This window comes from Trichosurus vulpecula, chromosome 5, assembly GCF_011100635.1.
Source record: "Trichosurus vulpecula isolate mTriVul1 chromosome 5, mTriVul1.pri, whole genome shotgun sequence".
Classification (NCBI taxonomy): Eukaryota; Metazoa; Chordata; class Mammalia; order Diprotodontia; family Phalangeridae; genus Trichosurus; species Trichosurus vulpecula.
In genome coordinates, this window is record NC_050577.1 from 27892905 (window position 1) to 27905482 (window position 12578).

The 12578-nt window shown below is 42.7% G+C and overlaps 1 protein-coding gene across 5 annotated transcripts in view; it reads left to right on the forward strand.

Annotated features, from left to right (window-relative positions):
• The first annotated feature begins 205 nt into the window (after positions 1-205).
• NEK10 (NIMA related kinase 10) overlaps positions 206-12578 on the forward strand; it is a 202775-nt gene continuing 190402 nt past the window's right edge. For all 5 annotated transcript variants that reach the window (XM_036760443.1, XM_036760441.1, XM_036760442.1 and 2 more), the window contains exons 1-3: positions 206-279; positions 540-600; positions 9883-10013. In XM_036760443.1, coding sequence (XP_036616338.1) covers positions 206-279; positions 540-600; positions 9883-10013 — 266 coding nt within the window. The remainder of the gene's footprint in view (positions 280-539; positions 601-9882; positions 10014-12578) is intronic.

The window sequence follows — 12578 nt, forward strand, 5'->3', positions numbered from 1 at the left end:
CTCTCTCTCTCCCTCTCCCTCTCTCTCTCTCTCTCTCTCTCTCTCCCTTCTCTCCCCTCTTCTCTCTCTCACTCTCTCACTCTCTCTCTCTCTCTCTCTCTCTCTCTCTCCCTCTCCCTCTTTCTCCCCCTCCCCCTTCTCCCCTCTCCTTTCTTCTCTCTTTTAAAGGAATGAAATGTTAATCCTGGGGCACTGATGTTTTACAATGCCTGATCAAGACAAAAAGGTGAAGACCACAGAGAAATCAGCAGATAAGAAACAACCAGGAATCATCACTAGGTACAGTATGCTGTTGCCTTATGCAGTTTATTCCTTGATAAGGAAGTTTGGTTTCTTAATGAAAAATGCTGTTAGAGTCGCTTGGCAGCTGTTACTCTGGGTCACAAAAGTGACCGAAACTTGTGCTGCTGTCAGGCATTCTAACACGTGTGGAAGTCTGAAGGTACAAAGTCACCCTGCCAGGGGGTGGTGTCATTGTGACCTTTTGGGCTATTCACAGACACGGCTTTGTTAAGTTTATGTTGTATTCTTTATCCTAGGGACTACTCAGATCTTAAAAGACTTCGGTGCCTGTTAAACGTTCAATCAAGCAAACAACAGGTATTTTTTTTTCAGTAGTGATGTGGAGAACGCTATGGTAACATGAGAGAATGGGTTATATTAAATGGACTGTGGTTTAATTGATGTAGGGAGTTCCCTGGAGGCCCTCCCTCTACCAGTGCAGTCTGGCCCTTGCTGCACATCATGAGCCTTTGAGAGTTGATGGGGCACCAAGGGATGAAGTGACTGGCCCAGGGTCACTCAGGCAGGATGTGGGAGAGGCCACCTTGGAGAACATCCCATGGAGTTTCCTTCTCCCGTCCTGCCCTCCTACAGCCTCCCCAACAGGGAGCCAGTTTCTTCTCGAACACTTTCAGTGATGTCGAGCTCAGTACTGCCCAAGACAGCCCGTTCTATCTTTGAACACCTCTGATTACTAAAATGTTCTGACACTGAGCTGGAATCTACCTCCCTAGAAATTCCCGCCAATGGCACTGCCCTTGGAGCGTTGCATGCCTTTAGATGTTTTGTGGTGGGGACTCCATCTCTTGTTGGGCTTTGCTTTCTCAAGCCAACCACCCTCAATTCTTTCGAGTCTGACTCGTGTAACATGGGGTCCTTGCCTTTCCCAGTGGCCCTCCTCCCCATCTTCTCTAGCTTCTCAGTTGGTTCCTGTTTCTTTGGATTCTTCTTCCAAAGCAGCTTCCAGAAGGGAGCCCACCAGCCCAGATGTGCTTTGACCAGGGCAGAGGATGGAACCACTGCTGCCTGTCTTGTTCTGGGATCTCTATTTCTAGTCACACAGCCTAATTTTACATTAACTTTTGGGGAAGCCACTTCTCACTGTCAGCTTCTGTTGAGCTTAATGTCTGCTAAAACTCATAGATCTTCCTCATGTGAAATGCTTTTAAACCAAGTATTCCTTTAAGTGTATGTTTGTATTTGATATACACTCTTGTACACACACACACACACACACACACACACACACACACACACACACAAAGTACAGAGTTTTACAAATAATCCCAGTTAAATTTTACCTTGTCAGGTTTGCCCCTCTGTTCCAGCCTATTCTCAGGTCATTTTGAATCTTGATTCTCTTACCCAACACAGTGGCTATCCCTCCCAGCCTTTCATCATTACTCGTGCCCATTAAATGGATTCCTTTTTAGGCTACATGTCACAAAATAATTTTAGGAAAGCCCTTTAGCCTGAAGTTGTTATTGCTCAGTCATGTCTGACTCTTTGTGACCCCAATTGGAGTTTTCTTGGCAGAGATACGGGAGTGGTTTGCCATTTCCTTCTCCCGCTCACTTTACAGACGAGGAAACTGAGGCAATGGGGTTAAGTGACTTGCCCAGGGTCACACAGCTAGCAAGTGTCTGAGGCCAGATTTGAACCCAGGAAGATGAGTCTTCCTGACTCCAGTCTTGGTACTCTATCCACTGTCCCACCTAGTTTGCCCCTTTGGTCTGAAGTACTTGGGCTAATTTGAATGAGAAACCTCATCCAACTTTCATTAGCTATAAATTCTGAAACGATGCCCTGCCATGAAATATTTTTATATTATTTTTATAGAAGGCCTATCCAGCTTTTAAAAAGAGAGGACAATGATCAGCTGAAGAGGGTCCACTCAGGCCAAGAGAAGGAAGACCCTCTGATTAATTTGGAGAAGCATTTCTGGAGTTTCTTTGACCAGGGAAAAGGGAGAATCCATAGGAGGAGAGCTTAAAGAATGATTGAATGGTTTTAAGAAAATGATTCTTTAGGGAATGATTACTTACAAGTGCTTACTGTGTGCCGGGCATCGTTAAGCCCTTTATGAATATTATCTCATTTGAAGTGCTGAGAGTTAAGTGACTCTTGTTCTTTTTTGATAAATTAAAATTTATCTGAACTTTATGACTGTTTTACCTTATGTGGAATTTTATTCTTGCGTTTATCTTTTTGTTTGGGAATACCGTAAACTGAGTGAAAATGGTTTGCGACAGATTTTAGAAGGTAGGGTGGATCTCTTTCCCTTTGGATTTTCTTTCTTAGAAAGGTGCTTAGAATGATTTAATTAATAACTTTGTCCCTGGGACATTTGTGCCTAAAATGCTTCTGTGATCTTTTTAAAAAAATTATGTCTTTCCAGTTTGAGCAAATCATAAAGAGAAAAACAAACCTGAAAAATAAAGCTCTCGATCTATAGATGTATAGTCTGGCAACACAAATTCCCAGATTGCCCTTGTCTGAAAATGTCTATTTCTTTTTGCATCTTAAGTTTATCAAATCCTTATCAGGAGGAGAGGGGTATGTTTCATCTTCATTCTTTTGGAGTGGTGGCTTATCATTGTGTGGATCAAAGTTCTAAAATGCTTGAAAGTTGATTTTTCCCTGTAACATTGCTGTGATTGTATAAATTGTTCTCCTGGTTCTGCTCACTTAAGTCTGTATCAGTTCTTAAGAGTTGCTTCCAGTTTTCTCTGAAACCATTTCATTATTTCTTATGGAACGATAATATTCTATCACATTTCATATACCCCAGTTTGTTTGGATATTCCCCAGTAGGAGATCACTCATTAGTTTCCAATTTTGGATTGTCAAGAAGAGAGCTGCTATAAATATTTTTGTACATAATTGGTCTTTTCCTTCTTTTTTTGATTTCTTTGGGGTATAGGTCTAGTTTTGGAATAGCTGGGTCAAAGGCTAAGCTTATTTTAGTAACTTTTTTGGGCATGGTTCCAAATTTCTTTCCAGAATGGTTGGACCAATTTCCTTCCCCACCACCAGTGCACCAGTATGCCTGTTTTCCCATAGGTCCTCCAACATTTATCATTTTCTTCCTTTGTCATCTTTTCCAGCCTGATCTTTGTATAGGGAAAACGAAATGAAATTTTTATGGAATCATAGTTCAAACCACCCAGCCAGATGGAGGATAGATATGGATGATACTTTCCTAATATAAATAAAAACTGGCACAGTGGTAAGATAGTATGACTAGCACAGTGCCTGGCACATAGTCAGTGTTTAATAAGATGCTAGTTGACTAGTAAGGAGTGACTTCAGTTAACTCAACATCTGATAGAAATCTCAGACCACCAAGGATGGATGATCTGATCTAATTTTGACTTTTCTACAATTTCCTGCTTCAGAAGGTGGATGAAGCAATGAGAGACATTAGTACTTTGGGCTCAGATGATCAGTAAATATAAAATATTCAAAATAATGACAAAATCATTTCAAGATGTGGTGTCCTAACCACTGAGGTGCTGGGAAATCTCTTTTAAATACCTCTCTTTAAGAAGAGAACTGGGTGGTGGTCCAAGAGGTAGAGGTAAGAAGATCTACAAGCATTTATTAAGTAAGTGCTTACTATGTGCCAAGCACTGTGTTGGACACTGAGGATACAGATACCAAGACTGAGCCAATTCCAGCTTGTGAGGAGCTTGCATCCTAGTGAACAAGACAACAAGCACATATATAAGTATATATCGATTAAAAAAGGCAATAAATACCAAGTAGATAAATAAAAAATGGTTTGGGAAAGAAGGCACTGGCCATTGGGAGGAGGGGTGGATCAGGGAAGGTTTTGTGTAGAAAGAGATGCTTGAGCTGCAACTTCAAGGAAGGTGGAATCCATGAAGTGAAGGTGAGTAGAGAGTCCATTCTAAGTATGATGGGTGGCAGGACAAAGGGATGGAGATGGGAGATGGAGTGATGTATTTGAAGAACAGAGAGAACACCACTTTGGCTGGATCATAAGAGTGAAATAAGTGTCGGTATCTAACCAAACTAGAAAAGGTGGTGGAGACCAGATTGTGAAGGGCTTTCAAAGCTAAACAGAATTTCTGTTTGATCCCAGAGCAGAGATTCTCTTGGATCCTAGAAGAGGGAGCTATATTGGCATTGATTGAGGAAAGGAGTGACATGGCCAGGACTGTGCTTAAGGAAAATCATTTTGGCAGCAATTCGTTGGATGAAATAGAGCGGTGAGAGACTTGAGGCAGGGAGAGAAATAGAACGCTCTTTTGAATTGAGGTCAGAGGTAATAAGATGGTTGCTGAGTGATAAAAAGAAGGGAGCAGGTCTGAGATATGTCATGGAATTGATTGGTTACTTGGGATGAGGAAGAGTGAAGAATTGAGGATAATGCTGAGGTTATAAATCTCAGAGACTGGACGGATGGTGATGCCTTCAGCAGAATTAGCGAAGTTTGAAAGAGGGAGAATTTTGCAGAAAACGGTAGTGAGTTGAGTTTCAAATGTCTCCAGGACTTCCATTTTGAAATGTTCAATAAGGCAGTTAATGTCGAGGCACTAAAGTTCAGGGGAGAGACTGATGCTAGTCCTATAGATCTGGGAGTCATCTGCATAGAGATAGTGATTAAAAAATCCCTTGGGAGATGATGAGATCCTAGAGAGATCCTAGAGAGGGAAGAGAAGAAGGCCTTGGACCAAATTTTGGGGAATACCCACAGGGGGATATATATGAACGATGAACCGGCAAAAGGTTAGACATACAGCAGGACAACCAGAAGAAAGTTGTGTCACAGAAATCCATAGAGGAGAGAGTATCTGGGAGAAAGAATGGTCAGAAGCATCCAGCGCAGCACATAGATTGAGGAGCATGAGAAGTGAGAAAAGACCCAACAGGTTTTGTCAATTAAGAGATTATCAGTGGCTTTAGAGAGAGCAGTTTTATTTGAGCGATGAGGCCAGGAGCTGGTTTCCAAAGGGGAGGTGAAAATGGTAAACATAAGTTTGAAAATAGGACTGTGGAATAAGAGAGGCCAGAGCCTTATTGACTCCGCAGAAGCCTTACTCTTTTATATAATGAAATTCTTTCCTAAAAAGAAATGGATCAGAAAGCCCTGGATGTGGCAGACACACCATAACATTACAAAGAATGAACCTGATTATATTTTCAGAGACAGGAAATGACTTGTTGCTGATGTTGGAGTCATTCCTGAATCAACTGTTTGGGTGTAGTCACACCACTGATTTATTAGATGAAAGATCAGAATTACTACAAAGCTAGAAGAAAGAATAAAAATGGGAAAAAAAGATATGGTGGGGGAGGTCAAGAAAAAGAATCATAGCCCGACTCACGTAAATGATTATTCATGCCACACTGTGTTAAAGTACACATTTACTCAAAATACAATGAAGAAAGAAGTTGCATGCTTATGGTTAGTATTATACTATAAACTAGATAGCAGCAGTGGAGTAAAAGTCCAATTTAAAGAAAGTTTGGCAAGAGATCCAACTAACTTATCCTAGGAATGTTTAAGGACGAAAATGGAAGGAAAATAAGTAGACCAAAAATGGACGTTTTGCAGAGAATTTTATGACGAACGTGCTTTCACCTTCAGGGACAAAGGACTCTAACATCATAGTCCAGGATGTGCTTATAGGAGGTGTAGAAATGGTATTAAGCAGAATAAAGATGGGGAAAGAAACCAGATTGGGCCAAAGGTTTATGGATGGGATCTGTGCCGTAGGAGAAGTAATTGAGGCATTGGTGATCAATGTTCAAGATATCTAAAGGGAGAAAGATACCAAAAGGGTGGAAAAAAGTTTGGACTTTATTAATATAAAAAATTAGTGCCTCCCCAGAGTATCAGCAGCTACCAACATATGCTTATTCTTCCACCTATGTGAAATATTTATGAGGGTTATGGATATATGAATCAAGGACATCCTCAATGAGAGTGTTAGCAGGGCTTGCACAAGAAATATTCAATAATGGATCACATCTTAATCATTTCACAACTGACTGAAAGCTGTAGAGAATATGAAGTCCTGCTGCACTCACTGTGTGTTGATGATGAAAAAAAGTATTTGAATTAGGAGAACAAAGTGCTGCCTTCAGGCATCTCTTCTGTTGTGGTGCATTCTATCCATAAATCGAAATCATTCAGTAATTCTTTGAAAGATGTTAAAAAATAAAAACAACACTGCTTGAGGACCCTCTGCTTAGAAACATCAAGTAAGGCAGAAAACAGGGGGATGTTTGTTAGCCACAAACATCTGGTCTCTGCGATGGAGATCTTCTTGGAGGGCAAAGCAGGACAGGTATGCAAGCTGAGGGCTCCCAGGAAACAGGAATGTAGGCCTTCAACTTGTGAATTGGGTGGCCTCCTGTGGGGAATGAAGAGGATATAGACAAGCGTCACTGGGCTGGCAGTTGTGGACAGGTTGTGCTCAGTTTCTTTGGAGAGGATATCCAAGTTGAAGAGCCAGATTACAGACCCATTGGTGTATTTGAGTTTCATCTTGGCTACTTTCACACTCTGGGGCTGGATCATGCATTGTGTTTAATGCTTAATCCACAGAATCTGTTTCAGATGGTCGAAGGTGCCTGATGCCTGAGTGCCCAATCTTTAGCTCACTGCTATATTCTAAAATTCATATTTGTTCCTGATCCAGGCTGACCTTTACCCTCAATCATTCCTAATTTTCCAAGATTTTACTGCATAGTCTAGACACATGTGCGCTTATCTCCTATTGAGTTCCTGTCATACTGGCTTATTAAAACTTTAGGGAAATGAATTTTTCCAAAGCATTGTGTATCACATTCTTTTCCATGCCATAACACTACTCCTGTTGCTCATTCTGCATTGTTCCACTGTTAAAGGAAGATAGATAACAGGACTGTGTTGTAATTTAGCTTTTAACATTTTGAGTGTTCACTACTATGGCAGGACGCTGTTATATAAGGACCAGGCAGTATTGTTACTGTCACTGAAGCAGTTATTAGATGGAACCTGCCATAGTTCTACCAAAAAAGGGCTAAGAGGGAATGAGTTATCTTTTTTGAAAAGGTGGAATTGATGGTCTTTTTGCTGGATTTCTCTCTCTCTCTCTTTTTGCTTTTCACAGTACTTTGGGGAGGATCTATGTATGTTTCAGAAAGTTCTAGAAGCCTGGTTTATATACTTGAGAGCTAATTTTTTGATATATAGTGGAAGAAATAGGTTTCCAGAGACTGTATGTGCTTCCCTGTACTGTTACAACAGAAGACAAATTAAGATTCTAATGTTGTTTGGTGACCATAAGATCAATGAAAAGGAATTTGAATTGTTAAAAGTAATATTTTCATCAGGTCATTATAGCCTAATCTCTTATTCTTATTGTCTTCATTATAAGTGAATATAGCAGGCTTTTGAGATGGAGCATGGCATCAGAGGTCTTTTGTGGATGTAGTTTGAAGGAGACGGTTGTCTTCTTTGCACCCTGAAAGTGGCTCCCAAGTCCTTCTGTAGGGATGGAGCTGAGGCCCATGATGAATGAGGGAATGAGAGCTGTGTGGAAAGAAGAAAAAATGGTTTGGATGTTCCCTTTTTGCCTTCACATTGGCCACTCAGAGAGGTGCAGATGTCAGGTAGTATCTGTGATTGAACCTGCGGGCTGCTTGGCTGGCTTACCTTTTGTGGAAGCAGGAGACCCAGGTCCTGGTCCCCTTATGTATTCCCAATGATAACTGTCATCTTGGGCAAGTCATGTGACCTATTTAGGATTCCATTTTATCACCTTTAAAATGGGATTGTGCTAGGTAATCACTAAGGTCCCTGCTGGCTCTGAAAAACAGTGTTGAGTCTATGATTCTATAGGCCGCTCATACAACTCCCTCCAAGCCCAGGGGCTGGAATAGGCTTCGAGTGACATCGGTTGAGACCTCTTGGACTGGGGGATGGAGAAAACCCCAAAATCTCTAATTCAAAGTGTGTTGAGATTTTGAGTCTGGAGCACAGGTTTCAAATCTATGTGGCTTCTTTTTTTGTGTAGCTTTAGAAAACTTAAAAATTAAAATTGTTAATAAAATTTACAAAACCCTGAGATCCTAAGTAATTTTTTTGATGGGAAAGGGCATTTCCCACCTTGTTAAATTATATTTAGTCAGTAGATATCTACTGGCTTCTTTCCATATCCACAGTCTGCGTTTTAGATACTAATTCTCAATACAATTAAAATTATCTTCTTTCCCTTAAAATAGTCACTTGCTTCTTTTCTGCCAATGTTTTGTCCTTGTCCATATTTTTGAGCTCCAGATCTATCTTCCTCTTTTTTAGCCACAGCTTCTTTGGAGATAGTTTTGTCACACGCTCTCAGATGCCTGCTCCATTGTCATTTTTAATTCTGCTTCCAGGGTTCAGCTTTTTGACTTAATTTCCATCCTCATATCCCCTTTTAAAAGTTTGTTATCCTTTCTGAAACATTCTGAAATTTTGTGTTGCCTCATGATCCCTGGGGGATCCACGTAATTCTGTTTTTCACTAGAGTTTTTAAGTTCATTTTCCTTCAGAGGGCATAATTTATTCACTGTGTTACGGCCTTCTTGGATTTGAATTTTTATTATTTTTTTCTGTTGTCTTTGTGAATTTCCCTGTTTGTTTGTCTTCCCTCAGGCTTTTTTTTTTCGGCCTTTCTCCTCTCCTCTTTGCCTGTGGTGTCCCTCTTCCATCTTGGGCCGCCCTTCCTCTTTTCACTGCCAGTGTTTAACTTTGTCCTGGTCCAGCCCCTGAGGCTGCACCTCCTCTGCTGCCTAGCCTCGAACAGTTTGGGGGTCCAGGTCCTTCCTTGCCCAGAGTAAACGGCATGGAGATGACTCATCTCAGCTAAGGCTGCTTAATCACCCTTTTCTTTTAGCCAGTTGTGGGCTGTTCCATCTTTGCCCTGGTCTCCCTTCCACCGGTTACTTTTCTTCAGTCAGAATCAGTGTTTTCTGTCTCTTAGGGCTGTGGCCTGGATTCAGACCTGAATCCCTGTTATGGAGGAAAGGAATCTGTGTTCCTGCAGCCAGCTCCTGAAACACAGACCTGTCAGGTTGGCTGACCTTGCCCGACGTGTGGTGGCGATCTGGGGGTGCTAAGAGTGAATGGGAGCTTTCAACATTGAAGTTCTGTAGTGTTATTTCTTATCTTACGGCACCAGCTTTAATTGACACAGATCTGGCCCTTGTTTGGGGGTATCGAGATAGTGTTGTAGTTAGACTGTTGGACTTGGAGTCCAGAAGACCCGAGTTCAGATCCTACCTGGACCAGTCATTTAAACACTTCGGGCTTTAGTTTGCTCATCTGTAAAATGGGAGTAGCAGAAGCACCTGCCTCCCAGGGCTGCTGTGAGGACCGGGTGAGATCACATGCCATAGAAATGATGCCCAGCTGTCATTCGCTATTCACACAGAAAGCACCCACTCTGCAGGCAGCTTATTTCTTCCCATATTTTGTTATTTTCTTTGTGGTGACGTAAAGACCTTTTGTAACTAGAAAGCTCTGTGTGTGTACATATGGACATACAAGTCACAAATAGTATGAGCTCTTGTCCTTGTCATTATTTATTGTCTTTTCTGCAGCTCCCAGCCATTAATTTTGACAGTGCCCAGAACAGCATGACGAAATCAGAACACACCGTCAAGGCTGGTGGACACAGAAGTCGTGGTCAGTGGCAAGAGTCAACGGAGGCTGTCGAACTGGAAAACTTTAGGTAGGTGAGCTGAGACTGGAACCCATCTCTGTGTGGCCTTCAAGCAGTGCTTTAATCCAGGCCTGGAAACAAAACAGGGAAGTCGGTTCAGGAACCAGTGACAGAACAGGCCTGGAATACTTTTGTACGCAGTGTTGACATAAACACCTTTGGACCTTCTTCAGCTAAGGAATCGTTGGTCCGGTTGGGTCCAGTTTAAATCTGACCTTTATTCTGAACCGTCTACTTCCTGTCCGTAACAAAGTACAATTAAAAGCAGCAGTTAATCTGGGTAGATGTGGTTAATAATACACGGTTGTCACAACAATAGAAAATTTCTGTTGGTAGCTATAGAAAGGTCTTTCTTCCTCTTTGACTTAGAATGTGATTCTCTTGTCTGCATGTTTGTCTCCCCATCGCCACTCAGACCTCCTGGAGACTTCTCCTTCCTAGAGGCCACACCTCTTCTAAGAATTAGTTCTCTTTGCCTTTCTAAAGTGCTTGAGGGCCCTGTCACTAAGTGCCACATAAATATTGAATAGACCAGAATGGACTTGGATGTCCATTTGAAACCCACAGAGGGTTTTGTAATTGCCGGCACATTCCATGTGCCACGTGTGAGAACCCTAAAAGATCCAAGACGGTCAGGTGCCGCCATTTTAGACCTTGTTCTTTCTAAAATTTGGGAACACACGCACAAGGAAGTTGGAGCCCACCTTTTCAGTAGTTTGCTCATTTTCCATCTTAATCTCCAAGTTGTTAATGGTCGATGGGCAAAGCTAAGTATAGGAAAACTCATTGTGGTGTGTCTCCAGCATTTAGGGAGTGGGCCCGCATGGAGGCATGCAGGGATGTTCATTTCACGGATGTTTAGTGATTACTTGGTAGGCACTGTGCTGGGCACTGATCTCGGTACAAAACGTGGATGAGGATCTCATCCCTGGCTTCATGGAGGTTTCTGCTCCGTACCTTTATTGTACAGACAGCCTTATTGCCTGATGTAGTGGTCTTTGTCCCATCCTCAGCCTCCATAGTGTCTCATCCTCATCGGATAACTGCTGACTCTCCACTCCCAGCCCTTGACACTGGTTTCCCTTGTGATACCAAAGTTATTATTATGGTCATTTTTCCAGCTCCTCATATTCCTCCCACCCTTGAGCTTGGTATCTTCCCATTGCCAAGGTTTCCCCCATTCCTTCTGTTGATGGCAATGACCCCCAAATCTGTTTCTTCTGTACTAAGTTTTCCCCACAGCTCCCTTCCTGTATGTCATGGAATTAGAGACCCTCCTGGTTGAAAGGGGGCCTCCTCAAACCAACCCAGGTCAGAGCAGAAGTGCCCTCTACAGCATCTCCACCAGGTAGTGATCCAGGCTCTATATGAAGACCCCCAGTGATGGAGAGTGCATCACCTCCTGAGCCAGCCTCTGGGACTTGGGGGCAGCTTGAATTGACTGAAATCTACATCTGGGCAACTTCCAAGTAATCTTCTAGTGCCCCCTGTGCCCAGTGGCCTCCCATTCCTTCCTGAATATGGGATAACATAGGAACCCACGCTGTTAGGAGGGAGGTGTTTTGTGGTACTCTGCTGGAGCCTTGGATTTGGGGCACAAGTCCTGGTGAGTAAGTCCCAGGCCTCAGGTTGTTAGTTTAGTTGACTTCCAAGGCCCTGCCCAGTGCTTCACTCCATGGTCCCAAATCCCTCCTAAATCCTTTTCTTTCTAGTGACCTTAGAACTGAGAAATGTGGGGGTTGGATCTTCCAGCTCTAGAGATGTGATCTTGTGACTGCTCTCAGGTCCTCTTCTTTTCCTAGGGGGAGGGGCTAAGCATTTACTAAGTTCCTGCCACATGTCGGGGGCTGTGCTACTGCAAAGTGGGTGCTGTTATTATCTCCATTTGGCAGTTGGGGAAACTGAGGCAGGCAGAGAGAGGTTAAGTGACTTGCCCAGGGTCACATAACTAGTAAGTATCAGAGGCTGGATTTGAACTCAAGTCTTCCAGACCCAACACTCTCCATCGCACCACCTCACTGCCCCTGTGCCATCCCTATGTCACATCCTCTTTCCTGATTTCCTCTGTCCCTGGAATGGAATGGACATTATCCTCGAGTATTAAAGTTCCTTTCTCCTTTTGAGGCCCACAGAATAAAACCACAAATGTCTTCCCTGAAGCCCTTCTCCAACTGTCACCACTGTTCTTCCTGACTTAATTTCTTCTTCTTTTTTTTACATTTTCATTGATCTTTGTCTTCTTTCTATAATTTCCAATGAGGAAGGTTAAAGTAGAGTGCAGTCACCCAGAGTTCTGGCCCTGGGCAGTCTCCTTACCTGTCCTTTCCAGAGGAGTGACCCAGAGCTAATGCAGCCCCGCTCCTAACTGCTGAAGCGTTAACCCCTTGCTGGTTATAGCTGGAGCCACCAAGTCAGCCAGGTGCAAATTCTGTCTGAGGGTGGAACACCGTTAGGATTCCGCAATGTCATCCACTGATCCCTTCCTCCATCCCTTCCCACGCCACCCCCTGCCCCTGTTTTTAGAAGCTAAACGTTGTTTTTGGAAAGAGGCAACTCATTTGATTAAATTCAGTA